The sequence below is a fragment of the Tauraco erythrolophus genome, chromosome 20, assembly GCF_009769465.1.
Source record: "Tauraco erythrolophus isolate bTauEry1 chromosome 20, bTauEry1.pri, whole genome shotgun sequence".
In the NCBI taxonomy this organism is placed as follows: Eukaryota; Metazoa; Chordata; class Aves; order Musophagiformes; family Musophagidae; genus Tauraco; species Tauraco erythrolophus.
The window spans coordinates 3,923,993-3,946,272 of NC_141484.1; the positions used below are offsets into that span (position 1 = coordinate 3,923,993).

The following is a 22,280-nucleotide window of genomic DNA, read 5'->3' on the forward strand; positions in this document are numbered from 1 at the left end:
ACTTATCGTACTCCAGTCAGTGCATTACGATAGGAAGGCGTTCGTGTGGAGAATCACTTAATGGTATGCATGATAAGCAGTCGTTCCCTGGTTTACCATTTGGATGGAAGTAGTTTAACTGAGTCGATGAAATGATCATTTGAAATTATTCTAACATGCCTTTATCTTTTTTACCTTCTTGTTGAAGACATGACAATGGATGAAGTCCGAGAGTTTGAACGAGCAACTCAGGAAGCTACCAACAAGAAGATTGGGATTTTCCCACCTGCAATATCTATCTCTAACATTTCCATGCCTTCTTCAACTCGCAGTGCTCCATCTAGTGCTCCATCAACTCCTCTCTCCACAGATGCTCCTGAATTCCTAACAGTTCCCAAAGACCGGCCTCGGAAAAAGTCCGCTCCAGAAACTCTCACTCTTCCAGATCCAGTGAAAAAAAACCTTTAAGTTAACCCAGCATGTTTCCTCCTGATAAGCCATGTCTGCCACAGCAAGAGTGACATAACTCAGTTTCTGCAAAGGTCATGGTGGTTTGTTGGTTGTTTTTTGCTTAAAATAATCCTACTGGTGTGGAAAGATTACTTATTTCCTCAGGCTTGATCCTTAAAACCTTCGGAGAAGTGCATGCAAGAGAATGTAGTTTATATATTCCTAAAGTAGTGTTTCAAGCCATATGGTGCATCTTACTGACCTACAATGAAATAGTCTGAGGGGAACCCTATAAAAGAAAATAAATATTTCTGTAGCAGTATTCTACCTACAAATCCTCATCTAGGTCATAGCATTTATAATTAGGAGTAGGTATTTAGTAAAGTTGCCAAGGACTTCTGAGGCAAATTAGTGCCAACTAGAATACAAAGTTAACAGGAAAGAACCCTGCCAGTTCTTCTTTCATAGCTGATTTCAAAATCCTTCCTACTCTCAGGCTTCTCCTGTGTGTTCATAAACCCTTGACCTGCGACTCATTGTACTTGAACACCAACAGCCATCACTCAGATTCACGTTTTGCTTAATATGACTCAGGATTCGGGGCCTAGCTAACAAACACAAAACTTTTAAAACCTAAAACATCACTGTATCGAAGCCCCAGTTGTAATTAATTATACTGACTTTGAGGCCATCATACTATTTCTATCTTGCACAGAATTTGTAAAAGAAACCACCTATTTCTTGTAGATAATGTATTTTAATAGCTCTCCCCTGTCCTTTTGTGATCTCTTAAGTCCATATAGGTGTTCATCAATGGTGTTCCACGTGTAAGATTGAAGAAAAGCAGCTAAATGGAGCCAGTTGAGAAGCAAAACCAACAAATTCTGTCTTGTCCTCACTGGAAGAATAGTGGTAGTTACACTGAATGTAGAGAAAAGAAAATATGAAACTCCTTTTTCTTTCCTGCCTCACGTGTTTCCTGAACGGCACAGTTGCTACTGGCAGAAGGCTGGTTCCAGGCTTTAGCGTCCTCTAGGGAAGGGGTGAGCAAAATCAGTCACTTCAAAAAGCAAATGAATCTGGGATCGCTCAGTCTGGTGTAGGGTGAGGTGCAGGGTGACGTTAAGGAAACAGAAGTGCTCTCCCTGCTCTGCGTGTGAAATCAATCTTCAGTCTCAGGAATTGAAATGTAGAAGAAGATGTTTCCCACTAGGGAAGTGTGGATTGCCCAAGGAGGAGAAAAACAAACAGCAGAAGTGGTCTCTTCCTCCCTTCCTTTTCAAACCGTAAGCTCAGTGAGGAGCTTTCCCTGCCGACCCCCTTTCCAGGTGCTGTGTTCTCTTTCACAGGTTGCTGTTCAATGAATTCTCTCGGTATCTGTTGTCAAATAAGCCACTGTTCAGTTCCCAGTGAATGATGGCTGTTGCCCGAATCATATGATCAAAGTGGGTGATATTTGAATCCATGGTACAGGCATTAAAAAAGAGATTCCTCCAGAGCTGAACTGTCCTGGAACGTTGAACAAGCAGTTTGGGGATGGCCTTTTCCCTGGACGGGACGTTTGTGCCGTCTGCTCAGCACAATGCTGTGACTTGACTGGCTTAAATGCACTGAACTTCTCGATGGCCGTAGATCCAGTAGAAGCCATGTTGAATGTGTGATGTTTATAGTGTAGTTTTAGTAGCAGGAGAGGCAATTCTTCTGCCAGCCTGCACTGAAAACAAATGTATATTTGTTTGATAGTTAAAATCCTGTAGCTAGCCAAATCTGAGAGCTCTTGGTAGGTTAGCCATGGTCTGACTTCGTGCGTTCTCCCACTTACTGTCCATGTTTTGCTTTGCTTTTCTCCTCAGAGCTCGTCATTCTGTGTGATTGGCAAACTAATGGGTGATTACTTTTTTGTTCAAAAAGAAGCTGCTGTAATGGTGCAAGCAAAACTTTCCTACAGTCGTTTATGGTTTCATCTGAAAAAGTGTGCAGATTAAGTATTCGTGATTATAACTGGTCTAATCTTTTTTTAATTATTATTATTTATTTAGTAGCAAGATTGAAACGTTGGCAGAGAAGGGAAACCTTTGAAAAGATAAAGCATTGTTTGGTTGTTTTTTCTTTTCCTGAATTTGGCCTGTATAGAAAAATGCTTTAGGTCTGCTCCACCTGAAAATCTGTTTTTCAATGAGTTTTTTTCTTTGTCAAAGAAGAATTTGCTCAGCCCTAGTCATAATGTCCTTGTGCTTACCTATTACATATTACTGGTTCTATCTATGTTTTGGCATCTGTGTTTGACACAGGTTACCAAAGCAGTCATTCCTTTACTCATATTTAACTAACTGATCCCAAATCCTATGTGGATACACTGATTATCATATTAATTAGGTTTGTGGATAAGGCATGTATGAAAATTATTAACATACCTCAGTAGGACACATCTTAGCAGCTGCATGACAGAGGTGTAGGATGAAGACACTGATCATGTCGTGGAAAAGATGACAGGCTGATTAATGCTGTGTCTCCGTCTGCACGTGCTGCTGCCGTAGCTCTTGCACCGAGCGCTGGCCTCAAGGATTAGCAGATTTATTGACGAAACAGCCTGAATTCAACGCTGGCCGCAGCAAGGATCACCCTCAGCCATGTTGCCTCCACGTTGCTCCCTAATGAAGGCAAATAAAAAGATGTGTAATGTTTCGTTGCTTTGGATAAGAAATACCCCAGGCTTTTCGTTGCCTGTGTAAGCACCTTCTGCTGTGTTCTGCTTTGCTTTCCCCACCAGTGATTCCCATTTGGTCAATATGATCTTTAAATATCTTTTTCTGTTTTGTTGATGTTTGGTTGGTTGGTTTTTAAGGTAGGGTAACTTTTTCTAGAATATTCCCAGCAAACACAAAAAACTCACCCAAAATTAAATGAAAAAGAAGGTCTGAATACTTCAGTATAACATCTTGAGGCAAATAGTTGTTTTCATTACTGATTTTTTTGCAGTGTTGTATTTATTAGGAGAAAAATAGAGAGCATTTTGCAGGTGTTCATCACTTCTTCTGCAAAAATAAATGATGTGATTGTTTAGGGAGTAAATCTTCAGAGTACGGTGCCACGAAGCAAAGCTGAACAGGCACAACAGCCACGTTCCTTCCTCCGCCACAGTGAGTGAAGAGTGACATGATGCAGCTCTGCTAGGACTTGACAAGGAATTTTTCATCAAGGAGAATACAGTTCAGAGCAAATAACGTGATTAGTTTGTTTGGGTTTCTATTAAAACCTCCTCCCACCTTTGCTCGTACTGTTGTGTATTTCATATAGAACAATCATTGCAAAATAACTGGCAATTCGTTGCAGCCTTTAGAAGGGTCGATGTCCTAATAAATTAAAAAAGGAAGGTATCTATAGAGACTGTGAGGAGCAGCACATTCCTGAAACACGTACCTAACAGGATTTCTTATGAATGTAATGGCTAATTTTGTAAATGACTGGATAAATCCTATGGAAAGAAACTATTTGACCTTATTCTTTGGCTTTTTTGATTATTCTGGAAGGCGATTTTGTGACATCTAGTAGCCAATTTGCATTAATTGCTGCTGTAGAGATTTTGAAATGGAAATATTTGTTTCTTGACTTTTAGTTTGGAACAAGATCGCTGTTTTGTTAAAACTGCTTTGAAGCTTGCTGCACTATAACTTCCCAACAATGTGCTGTCATTTGAAATACGCCAAATGTATCTGCTTTTTATGAATTAGTGAGTGCAGTAAGAGAGAGTTCATGATCTGTCAATAGGAGCTTTTCTGTTTCCATTGTTTGGACTTGGGTTTATATGTGTAAGTTAAAATCGCTAAAGAAGTCTAACAATGTTTTGCTTCAAATGAGCAGCATGGTCATTGAATTAAAATCTCCTGTAGTTTTTTGGTGTCACTAAAACAGGTTTCATTATTTTATTTCATTTCTGTGGTAATTCCACAGGACTCTGAATGAATTTCTTTTATTTAGAGCAATGACGACTACGTTAGGCAATACATCACTACCATCAAAGAAGGACCAAGTTTTGAAATGCTCTGCATGTTAAATAATGCGAGGCCCAGCAGGAGAATTTCATTGTCATATTTCTCATTCATATTACTTAGTTTCTGATTTTTCCAAGTTATTTATTGTTTTTAATATTGTATTTTTCCTTGCATTTTGTTGTAAATAAACTACCAACAATTATTCTTTACAGTTGTGGCTGTTATCTTTTACCAGGTCTCCTCTAGAAAGGAACATATCCACTAACATGTCTGTCCCCAGCTCTGCAAGTCACTTCCTCAATCTACCAGGTTTTATTGTGCCTCAGAAAAGGATTTTTAAAGATTTTATTAGGGCAAGTGTGTCCTTTGCCAAGGCCAACTGGCACAGCCGCCCTGCGGGGCCGAGGCAGGGCTGGCAGTCCCGATACGGCAGAGCGCGGTGCTGTCGGGCCAAGTCGCGACGCACATTCCCTTTCCCACGGCCCGCGGCGCCCGGAAATGCCCGAACGGCCTCGGCGTTTTCCGCCCTCGGCGCTGGCGGCAGCGCATGCGCAGTGCGGCTCCCCCGCCCCTGCCGCTGTGCGCCGGGTCGCGGTGCGCGGCGAGTCTCGCGAGAGGCGGAGGGCCGCGAAGATGGCGGCGCTGTGCGAGAGCTTCACGCTGTGCGGGTTGGGTCCCAGCGGCGGCGTCGGGCTGGGCGGCGGCCTCCTGGCGCTGGAGCCGGGCCCCGGGCCCGACCACGTCCTGCTCACCGACCGCGGCAGGACGGCCACGCTCTTCAAGGTAACGGCACCGCCCGGCCCCGGGGCGTCGCTGCTGCTGCCGCCGCCGGGCAGCCCCGGCCCGTAGGGGCTCCCCGCGCCCACCGGCGGCGGCGTCTCTCGGGGCCGCTCCGCCTCCTGCCCCGCCGGGCGGCCCGGAGGGCGGCCGGGCCCGGCTGCCGCTGCGCCCCGTCCCCCGCCCATCCCTGGCCGGACGCGGGCAGCAGGGACCCGGCGCGCCGCCGCCGCCCGGGCGCCTCCGGGACGGCCCTGGCGTCGGGCAGCGGGGTCCCGCCTTCCCGCTCACCTGCGCTGTGCCCGGCCGGCTGCCGGGCGAGCGGGTCGGCTTGGGCGGCCGCTTGCGTGTGTCTCCTATGGCGGATTTGCCTCTCTCCATTCCCCATTCCAAGAAATGCTTCCATCCCGGCGCTGCAGGGTTCGTGACGTTTCCGTACAGTAGTCAGGGCGACTCGTGTTGTGTCCGGCTGCCAGCTTCGTGTCAGCCGCCTTCCTGTCGGCTGGAGGAGGAGAGGTTTTAGTTTGCAGCACTTGAAAGTATAGTCTGGTCTTTGTAACATCCGCATATATTTCAGTAGACCATAATAAGAAACTTTAGAAGAATGTTTAGGTTTATATCTTTAATTGGCATTCACATTCATGGGACCAGGGATTGTATCCCAGTGGATTTGTGATACAACCTCCTTTGGATTGTTTAGTCCCACTGCCAGGACCACACGTGAGAACACAGATGTGTTGGTAAATGTGCCCCATGCAGCCCTAGGCCGAGGAGAGGGGGTTGAGCACCCTCAGAGCAGCCAAACGTAAATCGTACGTAACGTGAGTGTGGACAGTGGAATTCGTGGCACTTGGTCTCAGTAACTTACATGGAAACATGAAGAGCAAAAGCATAGTTCTGAGCGTGATTGTACCTGTGAGTAGAAGTGACTTACACTAGTGACTCCATGCCTCACACCTGTGCTCCATGGCATAAGCCCATCTGGCTACTGCAGGTCAGAGTTATTTCCTATGTGAAAAGAAATAATTTCCAGTTAATGCAGAGTTCTTCCATGTAATACTGAAATTTTTAGCGTTAAAGTCAGGAACAGAAATGCTCAAGCAGAAGTTCTGAGTATAGCAGGTTCCGTGTTTTAGTCTTTTCATTCACTTTAGACGTGGCTACCTTGCCTTTCCTCTCTGTCGTAAGAAACCCCCAAAGTACACCACGTTATATTTTCATCACGATGTCTCTCTTCTCACCCTTTTAGGTTTCGGATCAGAAGCCACTGGGTTGTTGGTCGGTTAAACATGGGCAGATTATCACCTGTCCAGTTGTATGCAACTTTGAAACTCATGAATATATAGCTGTTCATGATGACAAGGTGAGATCCTTTATCTTTTCTTAGAGGAAAAAAGATTGTAGTGAGTTTTCCAAGTGACTGTAGGTAGGGCCGAAGCCAGCGGTGCTGGATTTTTGGTGAAATGTACGTGCGTGGAGCTCTCCACACGCCGTGGCAGTTCAGCTCAGCTCTGCTGTGTGACGCAGTTCTGCGGCTGCACGTGTGTTCTCGTGCCGGTGATGGGAGACCAGCTGTGCCGAGCGCCAGGTGTGCAGCGGCCTCTTAAAAACTGCAGCGTTCTCAGTGAAGAATGCCTCACGCATGCGTTCTCCACGGACAAGTTATTTCTTTTGTTGCAGACTGGTTGGTGCTTAGAACTGTGTGATTACGGTACCAAAGTGATTCAAATAGTTCATACCTGCATCCATGTTTTTCTTCCCGTAGTTTACAGTTAAACATTCCCTGTTTGTGTATGTGTAGGGTTTGCTCAGCACATGCTGAACCTTTGGGGGTTTTTTTAATTGTTGATGAAATCATTTTCCTGACCTTTCATTGTTCTCCTTGAAACATTGTCTTCCAGATCAGGTCTCCATCACTTTGATCTACTTTCATTTAGAATTCTGCTGTATCTTTTTCCGTAACCTTACTTTCTCCTATCCTTCCTTTCCAATTCAAGATTTCTGAGCTTGGTTTGCATTCCTGCTGTCTCTGCTTCAGCTTCTTCCCATGCAAACTTCCCCCAGTCAGTCTCCACTAAGGTTACTCTGAAAACTTTCTGTATCTTTTCCTCCCGTGTTTCAGTGACACGCAATCGCTAGTGTTTTGTGTGCTGAGAAGTCTGTATGTTACCTTTTTAACTGTGCTTAAAAAATGATGCTTCTCTTAAAGGTTTTAAGAATATGGAAGAACAAAGATATTAACTTGGACAAAGTATTTAAAGCAACGGTAAGTCTCTTGCACCTGTTTGCTTTTCTGTTAATGGTTTGAATCCTGGTGGAGGGAAGAGATGCTGATTTTCACAGTACTGGTAATACTACGTTTTGGCTGACCATAGTCTTTAAGTTTTGCTTCATGATGTTCTGGAGTATTGCAAGGAATCCACTTGGATTGGGAGACTCGATCATCAAAGTATTACTCTTAAAATGATTCATATCCTGTGCCCAGAGTTTCAGGGGACTTTCTTTAAAGGCGATGAGTTATGTTAAAATAGATTTTTCTGTTCTGCTAGTGGGTGTGTTAAACAACACTTTGTGTTTTGCTGTGTTGCCGTTGTTTGAACTCATTACCCTCAGTTATGTTTTTTCTGATGCGATTCAGAGATGTGATGCTCATTGGGACGCTTTCCTGGCTCTTTGTTGGGTAGTGATTTCCATTATTTATAGCATTTCAGCAAATGGATGACTATTTGATGTACACTATTAGGAATCTTACGGATTCATCATTCTGCTACTCATTTATTGAAAGAACTTTAATCATGGATAAAACACTTGGCTTTGAAGGTAAAGCACATAGCATTTATGTTTTTTCTGTGTAGCTTTCAGCTGATGTGTACCGAATACATTCTCTGCCCAATGGAGGGCCAGTGGTACTGTTCAAAGGAGGTGGTGTTCGGACTTTAGATGTCCTTTTGGAAGCCCCGCAACAAGAAATTGAAAACATTATCTCAGATGAAGTCATCAAGTAAGTGGTACAACTTTATGAAGCTTTCTTCTTGCTCAGAGGAATTGATGATAACGAGGAAAGTTGTTGCCTTTTTTGAGGGGATGGGAGAAATCTGAAGACCAAGATCTTGGGGTTGGGTGTTTGCTTCCAACCAAGTTAAGAGGCTGCCTAAGGAATAGTGGTATGACCTTAGGTATAGTCGTACAGTTTAGATGTTCACACAGCTTTCTGGTTTTAGGTGGAGTGAAGCCTTTATGGAAGGTCAACAACCTGTCTTAATTTTCACTACTGAGAAAGTGAGTTGGCTACTTTTTTTTTTTAAACTTTCATAGCAGCACATCTGTGCTTTTTCCAAAATCCATCACCTGTTTCATTGGATTTTAAGAGCTTTTAGTGAAATCATTGTCCCGATTTAAGTGATATCCTGATACAACAATTCGATTGAAGTTGTGTTGCTTTCAGGGACAAAGAGCCTGGCTCTTAGAACTTCAGAGAACAACTAAGATTAAATATAGTAGACATCGTGTGACTCTTCATTGCCTTCAAGTACTTACTCATTGTGAAGAATGTGTTTAATAGAATTTATGTTTTTAAAAAAATAGTTATATGTGAATCTGTTTTCATTCAGATGCTTCTTTCTGTGAACCCATTTGTTGCAACAAATTACAATTTTCTGTATGTGCTTGAGTCTGCGAACTTTTCTGAATTAGGCTGTTTGTCCTATAGAAGACAAGCATTCCTGATTTTGCCCAACTTTTAAAGTTAAGCAGTATTATATATATAGTATTTTATATATAATAGTATTATATATATAGTATTATATATTATCTGAATTTCTGTTATCTCTTCTTTGTGTAAATTAAAGGAAAACTTTATTTTCTCTTTTTTTTTTAGGATGGGAATTTTTTTGTCTACGTACAGAAACTTAAGATGAATAGTCTACACAAATACAAGCTTGAACAACAGGAATTATCTAAGCCACTGATTTTCACAGCATATATGAAAAACCAAATTATCACACTTCTGTGTTTGTGTAAGTTGTATTTTCTAACGGGATGTGATAATAAAGCAAATAATTGTATGGAAGGACATTAAAATGTTGGTATTTATGAATTGCTGCCTAATATTTTTAGCTTTTTAAACTTTCTAAACAGCTAGTGGTAGAAGTAGTAATTAAACCTTTCTGATATTTTAACGGCTGCAAAGGCTGACTGTTCCTACATGTTACGACTTGCACCGTGCAGACTTTGTGCTAGCTGTACTAGTATTTTGCTGCTTTGCATCATAACGTCCTTTAAATATCCTGCATAATTTCTTCTGTCAGCATTCACTGGATTTTGTTTTCTTTGGATGTCCTTTTGCCATATTGTATCAAATAGTTTTTCCACAGTAACATATTACAAAAGTGTAATCACTTTTTTTTTGACAGATTCCAATGACTCTGTGTACAAGGTTCTGATACCTCTGCAGCAAAATACTGAAGAGGAAGAGCAAATTTTGTCTAAGTCACTATTACTAAACCTTTCAGTGTCTGGAAGTGTTCTAAAAGGAACTTCTTTTGTTGTGCTTGATAAAGACCACGTCGCAGTATTAGGAAGTCTAGCTGCATCTGGTGAAGAATCCAAAGGTAACTGGAAAAGTCAGATTAAGGTGTCATAAGGTCTAAAACTTCCTTAGGCAAAGTGCTAAGCAGGAAATAGCGCAAATAAAATGTTAGCTGGCTCTTAAAACTAGTGCATAGTTGGGCTGTGCCATTCAGAGTGCTAGCCAAAAGGTCATCGTTAGCAGTCAACTGCGTAGCAGGTTGCAGGACCGTACTCACTGTTGTAGTCAGTATTTCCTTTCAGGCTGTTGGGGAAAGAGTTGAGAAGGTGCAACAAATTGAAAAAAAACACTTCACTCTCATGCCTAAACTTCTGAAGTGTGGGACCACTGAGATTGAAGCCACTGAACATAGCATTTTATAACAAAATGCTCTTGCTGACTGGAAGTCACACGTACCACAGCTTCTTGTTTGAAGCTCCTCACTGGAAAACTAACTCATCTTTAAATACTTTTCTTGAGATTTAACCAGAATTAATTCCTAAGGTTGAATAAATTACTGACTGAGCTATTTTGAAACAGTTATTTCTATTTCCTGAAGTGTTTGTAACTGAAAGTAGCAAAGGGAAATGTAGCATTTATGTTGCTTTTTGGGTTTGTAACATCTCTCCCTCATTTGCCCTAGAGTGCCTAACAATATGGAATACAAAATTTCAGACATTGCAGATCTCAAAGGAGCTGCCTCTGGGAACCAGTGGACAAGTAAGCTCAATTTTTAATTTGTGATTCTTAAGCTTTGTGTGTTTGACATGATAGCAGGGAAGAGACTGGTGGGCTTCAGAGTTCTGCTTCTGTCTGGAAGAGCAGTGAATGCCAATTTCTGAAACGAAATTAATATTGACCAGTTGATGAGCTATTTTTGCCAGAATATTTATCAAGAGAATGATGGCCTATGCCAATTTCTTTAATAATTCAGTACCTTGTCACTGTCTTGATTATTTATTGAGAATTAAATGGCTAATTAAACAGAAAACCCAGCCAGTATCTGTTCTGTTCAGATCACTTGCAGTTGATAGGCTAAATAATCCCAGCGTCTCCCTAAATAGTGTTTCGAGATGTTCAGGTGTCAATTAAAGACAAGTAAACTGACACTTAAGTAATAAATGCACTAGTGAAATAGAACAGCTGATGTTTTTTTGTCTTAAAATTTTGCAAGAGGGAATTTGAAAAATGAAATTATCAAGTGGACTTAATGCTGCGGAGCAGCTGCTGTACTTTACGAAGTCCCTGGAAAATACTCAACAGAATGCTTCTTGTTTCCGTAGTTAAGATCAGCAGTTAATGAAGGTCTGATAACAAGCGTTAAACCTACCGAAAGAAATCTAAAATAATCCACTTGCTGACTTTTAGTTGAATTTTGTAGTAAGGAGTTAAACATCAGCTTGTGCAGGAGCACGCTTCTCTGCTCATCGCTTCATTAACAATATGTTTTAATATTTTGTAGTTGTGGTGTTACGAGGAGAAATTTTTTTTGACTCATGGGAAAGTGCTAACAGTAATTATGTACAAGTGTGAAACATCATCCTTGGCAGCCGCTGTGGGAAAGCTCAAGGACAGTCAAACCCCTGGTAAGAATTTTTATAATTTCAGTGAAAAGATCCTGTAAAAGGAAAAACTTCTGAAATTGTATAAAAATTACTTTAATACAGGACTATAAAGTCAGTCAGATCTAAACAGCTTGAAGTAACCTAGAACTGTATTCTGTTCCTAGCTGCTGAATTTACTGTTACTGAGAACACCGAAGCACACGAGTGTCTGAATTTATTGTGGCTTCATTTAACCTGAGTCGTCAAATACTGGAATTACTGAAAATACTGGCATGATAACTATATATACTGCTGTCTCCTATAAATTATTTTCGAAGAGTTTGTGATTAGATGGGGCAATGTCAAACCTTAGTTTGTAAACTTTGGTTTAAAATTGTGCTGTCGTAGTGTCTTTCATTTGGCATCGCACTGGTAAAATGTTGCTGCAAGTAATGCTCACAATAAATTGTGTAATAACTTATTTCTCTTCCTCCCAGAGGCTAAATGGAGGAACAGTATGCAAAAAAGGTCATAAAATTACCTGCTGTGGAGATAAAACTGGGCATTTTCTTGGCAGAAAGGGACTTGGATTATACTTTAGAAAATTAGTATTATTAGTGTAAGAAACTGATGTCATATTCATACTTCAATGACCATGCTTTAACTGTTACCTTCATATAGTTTCATTTTTGTGTTGGCAGATGTGTCTTCGTTTGTAAACTGGAATACCCTTGAAGATGAAGAGCTGGTGGTTTCCTTCCAATCACAGCAGTCTGTAGCTCTGAAGTCTGAGTCCGGAATGACTGTAAGTTAGCATTAGGAGCATGGGAGGTGTTTGTTTTGTTTGTCTTCTCTCTTTGCCGTGCTGCTACTTCTACTTTTAGGTGTTGTTGTAGAAGGAAATTTCAGTTTGTGTTTGTCACTCACTGTTTTTAACAGTTTCTGGAATTGGACTGCCCAGGTACTAATTGTAATCTGTGCAGTAAGTTGACACATGAAGTTCCTAGTTATCTTGATTGAAATCCTTAAATATATACATATACCATCTTTTTGGAGCTGAATAATAACTTTTTGTTTTTCTTTATAACAGTTAAGATCGAAAAGGAACACTGCTGCTAAAGTGCAGCCAGATACCTTATCAGTTGGGCAGCTCTTACTAAATCTAAAGGTGAGTAAACCAAGTATCCTAAAGTAGTGTTTTAGATGCTCTCAGAATATTCTAGTTGTCTCTTAAGCTATTCTCTTTTTCCATGTCCTCTTGCACTTATCAAGTTGACAAAGCTGCCTTAAACAGATGAGTTGGAAGATGTTATTATTATTGTGCTAGAAAAGCATTCAGACATGATGAAATTAAAGTTTTGCAGAGCGTGTTCTAGAACTGTACAATACAGGGCTTATAATAGCTCTCTGAGTTCTGAAAACTTGTACAAATTTGTTCATTTTTAACGAAAATCTGTTATAATAAGTAAGGTGGTAGGATACTTCACCTGAACTCTGCTTTTTTAAGCTTTTTTTAGATTCTTATTTACGACTTTAGTTTTGTTGAAGATGTTTTCAGTCTAGAAAGTCAGAATGCTAGGAATTCCACTGCAAATACAGCAATAAGCTGTTTAGTTCCTTTCTAAAATTGCTGCAGGTGTTGTGATAGTTCAAGTTGCATCCCTTCCTGTGTGAAGGTACCTATAGTTCAGCTGAGGCTGACGCCTTGGGAATGTTACCAATGTAAAGTAACAGGCGCATAATCTTTGAGCAATTATTGAAAGATGCTGCTTACCTGAGTTCAGAGTGAGTAATTACCCTCATTTGACTCTTTCGTGATGAGAGAGACTACCAAAACACAGAGTGGTGAGGGTTTCTGTCATTTTTTTTATCTTGAATTCCAAAACAAGTCTCTTTCTACTTCTCCTAATTAGTAACAGCACAGTTCTCAGCCGTACTGAGTTGCACAATATTTGTCATTTTCAGGATGCTTCTACAACTGCATTTGAAGATGAATTGAGACAATTGATGTCAAAAGCACAGATGCCAGATTTCCAAGCCACCATTGGATGTGTAATAACTGCTCTTATAAACAGATGTAAAACAAATCCGAAGTACTACCCTCGAAATTTCCTGCTACAGATAGTCCAAACCCGAGACTTGTCTTACAGGTGATGATTCTGCATTTTTTAATTGTAAGGAATAGTCTTAAAAAAAAGTGGAAATCCAATTCTTTATAAAGCACTCTTGAATTATCTGAATTTACTATCAAAGGTGCTTATGCTTATTTTTCTGATGAAGCTGACACTTCCAACATGGATTTTTGTGTAAAACAAGATTAATACTTCTGCATTAGCTGTCAATGTAGTTTTCAGTGGGTGTGAACTATGCAGCCTATTCTTTTCCTATTGTTACAGTTTATGTCCAGATTTAATGGCTGTTGCTTTGGAAAAAAAAGACGTGCATCTCTTACAAGTCTGCTTACAACGGTTTCCAGATATTCCTGAAGAAATTACTTGTGCTTGCTTGAAAGTATTTTTAAGGTAAATTGGAATCACTCTTTTTTTTTTTAACTTCTTCACCAAATCAAGCCACTTAACAAAAAGCTGGGTGTTGCCAAGAATGGCTTTAACTTTGTAGACGAGCAATTAACACTGTGCATGAAATACTTGATTCTGAGCACAGCGTGTTGCCCTCTTGCAGGCTGACAAACTTTGTACAAGATGTGTTTTGTGTATGTTGATTCTAAAAACTACAAGAATGGTAGTTAAATGTACATGCCTTTTGGTAACACTGCTGGCTTGAATGGCACTCACATCCTTCTACGTGTGTTGTCACAGCTATCTGTTTACTGGGCAGCAGACTTAACTGGGAACTTACCTGGGGTAAGAAGCCCACAAAAAACCATCAGCTCTTGTAAGTTCACGACAAAAGTAGTTTTCATGTCCCAAAAAGGATGAAGCTTTAGGTAAGCACTGTAACCAAAAGAAGAGACTGTTGTAATTGTACCTCTAGGCTTCCAGAGCAAAAAGGATTATTTTTTTTTATTAGAAACATCAAACCTTGTTAATTTCATACCTTAGAATTGTCAAATACTTTATTACTAAATATTAGGAAAATCCTAACTGTCTTACGGGTGGAAGCATCCCACTTGTGTCAGAATACAACAGTCTTGAATGGGCTATAACCTTTAAATCAGGCCACGACAGAATGTGTAATAATACTGTAACTTACATTGTTGGAATAAAAGAGCAGTACGTATATTCTTCAAGGTTAATTATTACAAAATATTAACTGTTCTCTCATGGCCTTTATTCATTCTGCAAGCCTCTGTGTTTTAGTATGTGTTTTTACTTTTATAGTAAGCCTCAGAGTTCATACTTTGTACAACTGTTGAGTTGATGGCCTTGCTGATTTTAAAGCTTATAATTAGAAGTATTAAATGTCTGGAATTTTCCTCTACAGCATGAGTGACGCCTATCTTCAAAGAATAGATGTGAATCTAGAATCTGTAATCTGTTATATTGATATTGAATTCAACAATAAAGAAGTTAAAACTGAAATTGTAGAAAATGGTTTCAATGCAGAGCCGGAACAAGACATCTGGGATACTAAAATCACCAATGAAACCCACCGACCGGCTGATGGTGAATTCTGCCCTGTTGGACCACAGAAGGCAGCGTTATTGTATCCTCTGCAGGTTTTAATGAAGGAAAGTCAGGGCATTGTATGTGGTGTGCATGTTTGTATTTAGTATTGCTGAAAGAGGTATCTTCTGTTATTGTTGAAAATTTCTCGGTAGTTCTGATAAGAGAAGTTCCTACTCAGTAGAAAAATTGTTTAGAATATAAATAGAAATAGTCAACTTTTAGAAAGCATCCACACCAATTTCAACTTATTGCAAAAGTGTAATAAAACTTGGTCTATTCTAGAGAAAATAACATCAATGATCCTGATGTTTGCCTGTTGGTACACATTAACCAACAGTTCAAGCTAACTATTGTGATATTTCAGTTGCTGTATACATTTTGTGATAGAAATAAGGGAGATTCAAAAAGCTGAAATAAGAGCTCTCTTCAAGAACCTGAAGAAATATTTTAATCAGAATTCACTTCAGTTTGTAGAAACTGCTATCTTTTCCTGCAATTTTATTTCCTTAATGGTACTGCACAGAAATGCTGTTCTTCATTCAGCTTACAGCGAAACGTTTCTTTTGGCTCACCTGAAAAACCTTCCAGCTCAACAAGCTGTTGTAAGTATGTTAGCATTAAAAAGTTTAAAAACCCTTATTATTTTAGGGAGAGAGAAAGGGAAGAGGGTTTTTCAATTGTGTATCGGAAACTTGTCGCTCTTACTGGAGTCTGAATCACAAACTAATTCATGAAAATGGAATTAAGTTGCCTATTAGGATTTAATGTTACTGGCTGTCACGTTTTTCCACATACGTATGGAACTTTTATAAATTTCTGTAGTCCTTGCTTATTTTAGAAAATGTGAGAAAAACTCATGGAAAAACATGACTATTTTGTTTGCAAGTATAGTACCTTTTCTTGATTTGGATGCTTTCTGGAAAGGAACAAGACATGCTAATTTAGTCAGTTCCAGTAGAAACAGAATTTTATAAAATACAAGAAACAAACTGTACACTGTGTAAAATGCTAAAACAAATCGAACTTGAGTATTCAATCTCAGATCCTCTCAGTTTAAAAAAAAAACCTCCCCTGTCCCTCAAAGCCCAAAATACAATTTCAAGAACTGCACGTATCATAGCACCTGAGAATATATGTGGTTTTCCAGTGATTCAAAAAAACCCCACACACAGAACAAAGCTGATGTTAGCACTGACCCATCTCCTTGATTTCTTTTTTTTTTTTGAGAGAGAGAAAGAAATCTTTGACATGTGCTCAGCACAAGATGGTGTTGGCCTCATTCTGGCTATGAGCAATTGTTGGCTACTGAAAGTGAAACTGAGACTAAAATTGTTAATGTTGATACAGCTTTTAGCAAAGTTCCTAGAAAAGTCTATGTCCGAATTAAATCGTACTGACCCAGTCCCTGGAACAGTGATTACCGTTGAATGTGACTTTACACTGGATATTGCTGAGTGAGAATTTTCAAGCATCCAGCAACAGAAGGTGTAGGAGAACCATAAAACTTATTTTTAATACATAGGGTACAGACATCTGTGTTGCTTTAAAAAATAAATTTAAAAAAATATCCTTATGAGTGTCACTGTGTGCAGGACAAAACTCCTTGGTCTGTTAAATGTTTGTCCTTGAAAAATATTCTGACTTTTCTACTTTTAGCTGTTTCTTAGGTACTTATACTACCTGTATGTGAAATGCAGTGAAAAAATTAATACCACTCTTCCCGGAATACACTCTCCAACTGTAAACCAGGTGAGAAGCTAGTTCTAAGAGTTGTACTTCCTTTGGTTTCTGTGGTGTGTAACTTAGTGAGTAGTTGTGACTATCTAAAATCAGCTGAGATCTACATTGGTTTGTCAGACATAACACTTTTTACTGTTGGAAAATAAATATACTGCCTGAAAATCTGAAACCATGCGTTTTGCATTAGGAGTTAATGTTCCAGAGTTCAGCTTCTAAAGCAAAATGTCATTTGTGTATCATAAAGTGTAAGTGTGTTTTTCTTGTTTGTCTTCAGATTATGGATTGGATGTGCCTATTGCTTGATGCTCACTTCACAGTTATGGTGATGCTGCCGGAAGCAAAAGAGTTGCTTTCAAACCTTCACAAGTTTGTGAGAGCCCAAGTAAGTTGTGTCTTCTGGGATAATTATTTCATTTCAGTATGGATTTAGAAATATGGGTGTCAGAAGGGGTGGGGTGGGGCAGATAACAAAAGATTATATGGTACATCAAATAACGTCTGTTCTCTTCTCTGTGTTCCTTCCTGAGCATGAAATGGCAGTTGCCTCTCTTTTCTTGACTTGATTTCAAAAGCTGCTATATTTGTTTGGCTTAAGTATCTGAAACTGTGCAGAACCACAGCTAGTTGCACAGTATAATGACGTATTAAAAGAATTAAAATTTACTGTAAACATCTGTGTTTTCTTGGTTTTAGGTACGATTCTACTCTGAACTTAACAAGATTGAAGGAAGTTTGCGAGAATTACAAAGACTTAACCACCAGAAAGACTCTCAGACATATTCTATTGAAGTGCTGGAACTTATTTGAATTTGAAATGAATTATTAACAAGTTTATTTTTTATTAATTCCTTTTATGATGAGGATATATTAGCACTCCATATTGGGGATGTGAAAAGTTGTTTTCTAGGAGGAGGAGCACGGTTACTCTGTAGCTACATGGGAGTTGTAAGCTTGAAACTCATGTATTAAAAGCCCTCTTTTTGACTGGATGAGAAGCTGGATGCTCATATTTTTATGTATAATTTTGATATGTAATCATAATAACATCCTAAAATGCCACATGATTCTTGGCGAAGAATTAGTAGGATATTTGCAGTAAGGCTTCAACAGGTGTTTCATCAAATGAATTGACATTTTTATTCTACTCGCTTCTTTTTAACTTAGTAGTTGAATCTCTAATTAGATTCTTCAGAGTTCTCTTATCTCCACTCAGGTTATGAACTATAGATGAACTCATTTGAGTTTGCTTCTTTGATTTTTCTATTTTTAAGTTGTTTTTACTTTGTCCAAAGATGCCTTTGACATTTACAGACTTAGCTTAAACAGGGAAGAGAGCTTAAGTGTAGGTATTGGGTTGTTACCTAACTCTCACTGCTTTCTCTCTCCTATGTGTCATGGTGTCACAACTTGCTAGGGTACCCTTTCATGCTTTCCTTTCCAATCCAACTGGGTCCTCTTATGCTGCTTTAACAAAAAAAAAAAATGTAGAAGAGAGGGAGTTGTGTGGTGGTCAGTAGTTATAATCTAGAATGACAATAATCTAAAGCTGTCTTGATGCGTCTCATGTCTGATAAGACCACCTGCATCCATAAGCTGCCTACAGCTTGGGAGAAGGATGAGTTATACTACAGGAACAAGACTCCTTCCTCAAATGAAGCAGCAAATTGCAGTTATTTAATAGGATATGTTGTTACAATCTTTATCTGAGGTTGCCATCAGCTGAAGACAACTGTTTTCTCAAGTCAAGAGACTGCTTCTCTAGAGCATGCTGTCCTGCACAGACTTGCAGAATGGAGTTACTGGATTTCAGCATAATTAGCTGCACTTCAAGACTTCTGCTTTAGAAAATTCCTGAAGCTTTCTGATGTTGAAAGATTGCATCCAAGATAGTTTCTGCATTTTAAATACTCATCTCTTGCAATCTTGCCTATATACATTTGAAGCTTTGGGGGAAGGGGAGAGGAACATAAAAATAACGTTTGGGTAAAATTTGGTGCTGTGGACTTTTGAGTGAGTTTGACATGTCTTTAAGCTGACCATGCAACCGATACCATTTTTGCTCTGAGCTGTGCTGGCAGGTGTCTTGCCTGTTAGATGGGAGCCAAGAACTAACCTAGCTGAAAGTACTTTCTCTTTTTTAGTGATTTTTTCTTTGATAGTGCTGACTTAAGCATGTCACTGGGCACAGAGGATACATCCAGTTTGATTTGGACTAGAATGTTGGAAATCATTGTTCGAATGAAAAGCTCCTTAACATTTTTCAAGTCAAACTTGCCTGAGAATGAACAACAGCATTTTCTTCCTTTCTCTAGCTAGAGGACAAGATTAATACGGCTGAAGTGCCAGGTACATAAATTATTGGACTCGGGCTGTGTCACTCTGACAAAGCTGAACACAGTTAAAAGCCTTAAGACTCTTTGGAAGTTGATGGTTCTAGTTGTATACACTGTTATCAGAGGTCAGTACCAAATGTATGTAAAAGTAAATTTTTTTTTAAAACCACACTACAATGGGCAGCTGAAATATCACATAGAGAGATACTTCTTGGCACTGGCAGTAGTTGCTTTTAACAAGAAAACTCATGTCCAATTTAAAATAAGAACATTCTTACCTACATCAGTGTCTGTACTTTTTCAGAGAGTAAACACCTCAACTTAACCTCATCTATACTGCGTGTTTCATACAGCTTGAATTTTAGCATTTAAAAGTGTATCTTTAGCTTTAGATTTGACTGTCTTTTAAAAGAACCATGAACTAAAGTTTTATGAAAGCAGCAGTTGTTGAAGTATTAAAGGTATAAGCATCTATTGAACTGTACTTCTGATTAGTTGTCCACTTAAAACTGACTTGTTATAAGCTGCTTGTGGGACTGAATATTCATCTAAATGAAAGGTCATCTGGGAGAGGGGAAAATGAGACAGATAAGCATAATGCTAGATTTCTTGAGGTCTAGTATAAAATGGATGGTTGGGGACAGAAGCTTTTAGAGAATATAAACTTAGATCAATACATGTTCAGAGTAGCAAATAAGATGTTAAAAACTTATTTTTACTATGTGATTGAATATTAATATAATTCAGCATATCAGTATATTGATATATTTTGGGTTTCATCATACTAAATAAAATGGTAAGTGGTAATATATTGAATTACACCAGCAAAAGTCATGTATGCTCTCACTTCCTGAGAGTGACTTCAGTCTACAGCTGAGCTCTCGTCTAGCATTACTCAGCAACACTTTGGTGTCTTACAAACGTACATGTAAATGATTCTAGAGCTGGTACTTACATTCCGTGCCTAATACGTGTTATGGACTGGGCAAAAGCAGCTCAATAATTTAAGCGAGAGCGTATGCTCACTTGCTATTAATGCCATCCAGCTGTAGGTTCTTAAGTTCTTTCCCTTACCCTTGGAGAAAGGAACCCATCCAGACAACAGCTTGGAACAACTAGGCTATTCATCTTCTCTAAAGTGCCTTTTGAAAGGAGTCTTTCTCTCCATCTGTCTTGAGTATGGAGGCAGTGGAGGGCCTCCTACCTAAAATTCCTCTTCCTGCTCTATTCAGTTCACTGACAAATATGCTCATTTAACTATAGCAGCAGACTCAAAATAGGAACTTCAGGTTCTTGATGGAGATATGTTTTGTTCTTGGGAGTGGACATGGGTGGGTGCATAGGTCAAGGGGTTATGCTTGATTTCTCTGTACTGAGCTAAGCTGTGTGGTGGAAAGGACTAATTTCTAGTCCTTACTCTGAAAATTAACATACCTCTCTATGCATCTGTTTCTCCACCTATAAAACTAATTTTTTTTATGTTCTATTCAGTAAGCACTTCAACAACTGATAAATAAGATGGGATTAAGAAACAAGGTATTCTGGTTCACAGTGTTCAAAAGCAAATGATTCCTAGTACCTTTGATCTACTACAGGTACACAAAATCCACAGTAGAGATGCCAACACTCATAATGCTACAGGCTCTGTGAATGTTAATGCAGAAGATATACTAGATGTTTTTGCTAGATTCTCAGTGAATGCAGAGTTGGCAGAATTCACAGGTGTTTTTTCCAAGACCACGAAGGGAGATAGCAAAATAACCTACCTTAAAACATGTATGTGTGTATCTGTGTATTTAAAGAGTTACCACAATCCTTTGCGACCTTGTAAGAGGTTGCAAAAATTACCCTGATGTAAGCAGTCTGAAGGTAACTTTGAAAGATTCAGAATACAAATTGAGTATAAAGGTGTAAATGGGGTTAGGCAATGTTGTCTACTGCTGCTGTGTCTGTATCGTACTGTGTCTAGAACATGGCTCTCAGCTTCTGCAGCTGCACCACTGAATATAAAAGAGATGCAGATAAAAAGCTGGATGTAAGAGTGCAAATTGGGCTAAACCCTGCTGCCTGGTGCCATTGTGACATTGTTGCATGCTTGACACTGCGGCAGGTTCGTGGGTTTAATGAGGTTCTCAGCCTGAGCAACGAGTTAATGAACAAAAGGCACTTCAAAAATTACTGTAGAAGAATGGAAATTGTTACACATTGGACGTGTAACTGGCACGCTTATAGCATGACCGGTATGGAGCTGTATGTCACACAAAAGCATAAGCTAGGGACAGAGAAAATGAAAAGGCGACACACTTGCTAAAGATAAGACTTCAGACCCTCTGGGATCCCAAAGCTGTGTAGATTTATCAATGGAAAGAGGGCTGGTTGTAAGAAACGCATGTCTTGGGCTGGCTTTCAGTTTGTACTGGTTCTGCTCAGGAAACTGATACCCTGAATTCAAGTGGTGACATTAGAAAACAAACAGTGCCGTTAGTTTATGTCGATTTTTAGCCCTTTGAGGGCTCTGGCAAACGGGAAAACAGGAGCGAATACGAAAGAGACGAAGCCCATCTCTGCTTCGTAGTGAATTGCAGTCACAGCAGCTCGCAGAAAGTGGACGGAAAAAATCGCAAAGGGCGGGGCCCTGTGCGATCTCCTCGGCCTGCTTTGCTGTATCGCGACCCTGGCCAGGTAACGGCACGCTGTGAGAGGGGTTTAATTTCTGCGTGGTGGGTGAAGATTTAAAAGACGGCGAGATACGAATACGGTAGCGGTCGAGGGGGGCCTGCCCGGTGCTGAGGGAGGGCGGCCGCCGCCTCAGCGCTGAGGGAGGGACACCTCTCCTGAGGGAACACCTGGCGGCTCCGGTTTTGGCGGGCTCCGCGGCGGGTGGGGAATGCCCCGTGACGAGCCGCTGCCCGGGGCGGAGGGGAGGGCAGAGCCCGTCGCCTACCTGCGCTCGCGGCTGTCCCCTGCAGGGGTGCGCGACCGGCCGCAGCCGTGGGACTCGGAGCTGAGGGGCGGCAGCGCGGGGGACTCCCCTCAGGGCGCGGGTCGAGCTCTGGGACGGAGGAGCGGTGACAGGCGTCGCTCTACAGGTGTGGGGAGACGGTGAAACCGAGGGGGGCCCGGGGAGGCGGCGGCGGCCGCGGGGCAGCTTCAGCCGCCGGCGGGGGAGCGCGGCGGGGCGCCCCGGGAGCGGCCGGCGCCGAAGCTGAGGGGAGCCCCGTGGCGGACGGCGGTGGCAGGGCAGTGCCTCGTGTGACAGGGAGCGGTGA

General features: G+C 40.5%; 2 protein-coding genes across 2 annotated transcripts in view; both read left to right on the forward strand.

The window, feature by feature from the left end:
- Positions 1 to 4,552, forward strand: part of PITPNC1 (phosphatidylinositol transfer protein cytoplasmic 1) — an 88,815-nt gene extending 84,263 nt beyond the window's left edge. The window contains exon 9 of the mRNA XM_086624024.1: positions 188 to 4,552. Within this exon, the coding sequence (XP_086480150.1) occupies positions 188 to 447 (260 nt within the window). The 3' untranslated portion in view covers positions 448 to 4,552. The remainder of the gene's footprint in view (positions 1 to 187) is intronic.
- A 502-nt stretch (positions 4,553 to 5,054) lies between these two features.
- On the forward strand, positions 5,055 to 19,380 carry NOL11 (nucleolar protein 11). Its single transcript, XM_086624030.1, has 18 exons — positions 5,055 to 5,204; positions 6,448 to 6,561; positions 7,408 to 7,464; positions 8,054 to 8,199; positions 8,420 to 8,477; positions 9,076 to 9,214; positions 9,611 to 9,808; positions 10,409 to 10,485; positions 11,228 to 11,351; positions 12,011 to 12,114; positions 12,400 to 12,477; positions 13,275 to 13,459; positions 13,706 to 13,831; positions 14,754 to 14,975; positions 15,462 to 15,540; positions 16,595 to 16,687; positions 16,953 to 17,060; positions 17,372 to 19,380. The coding sequence occupies exons 1-18, from the start codon at positions 5,055 to 5,057 to the stop codon at positions 17,483 to 17,485; spliced, it is 2,172 nt and encodes a 723-aa protein (XP_086480156.1). The 3' UTR covers positions 17,486 to 19,380.
- The last annotated feature ends 2,900 nt before the right edge of the window (positions 19,381 to 22,280 follow it).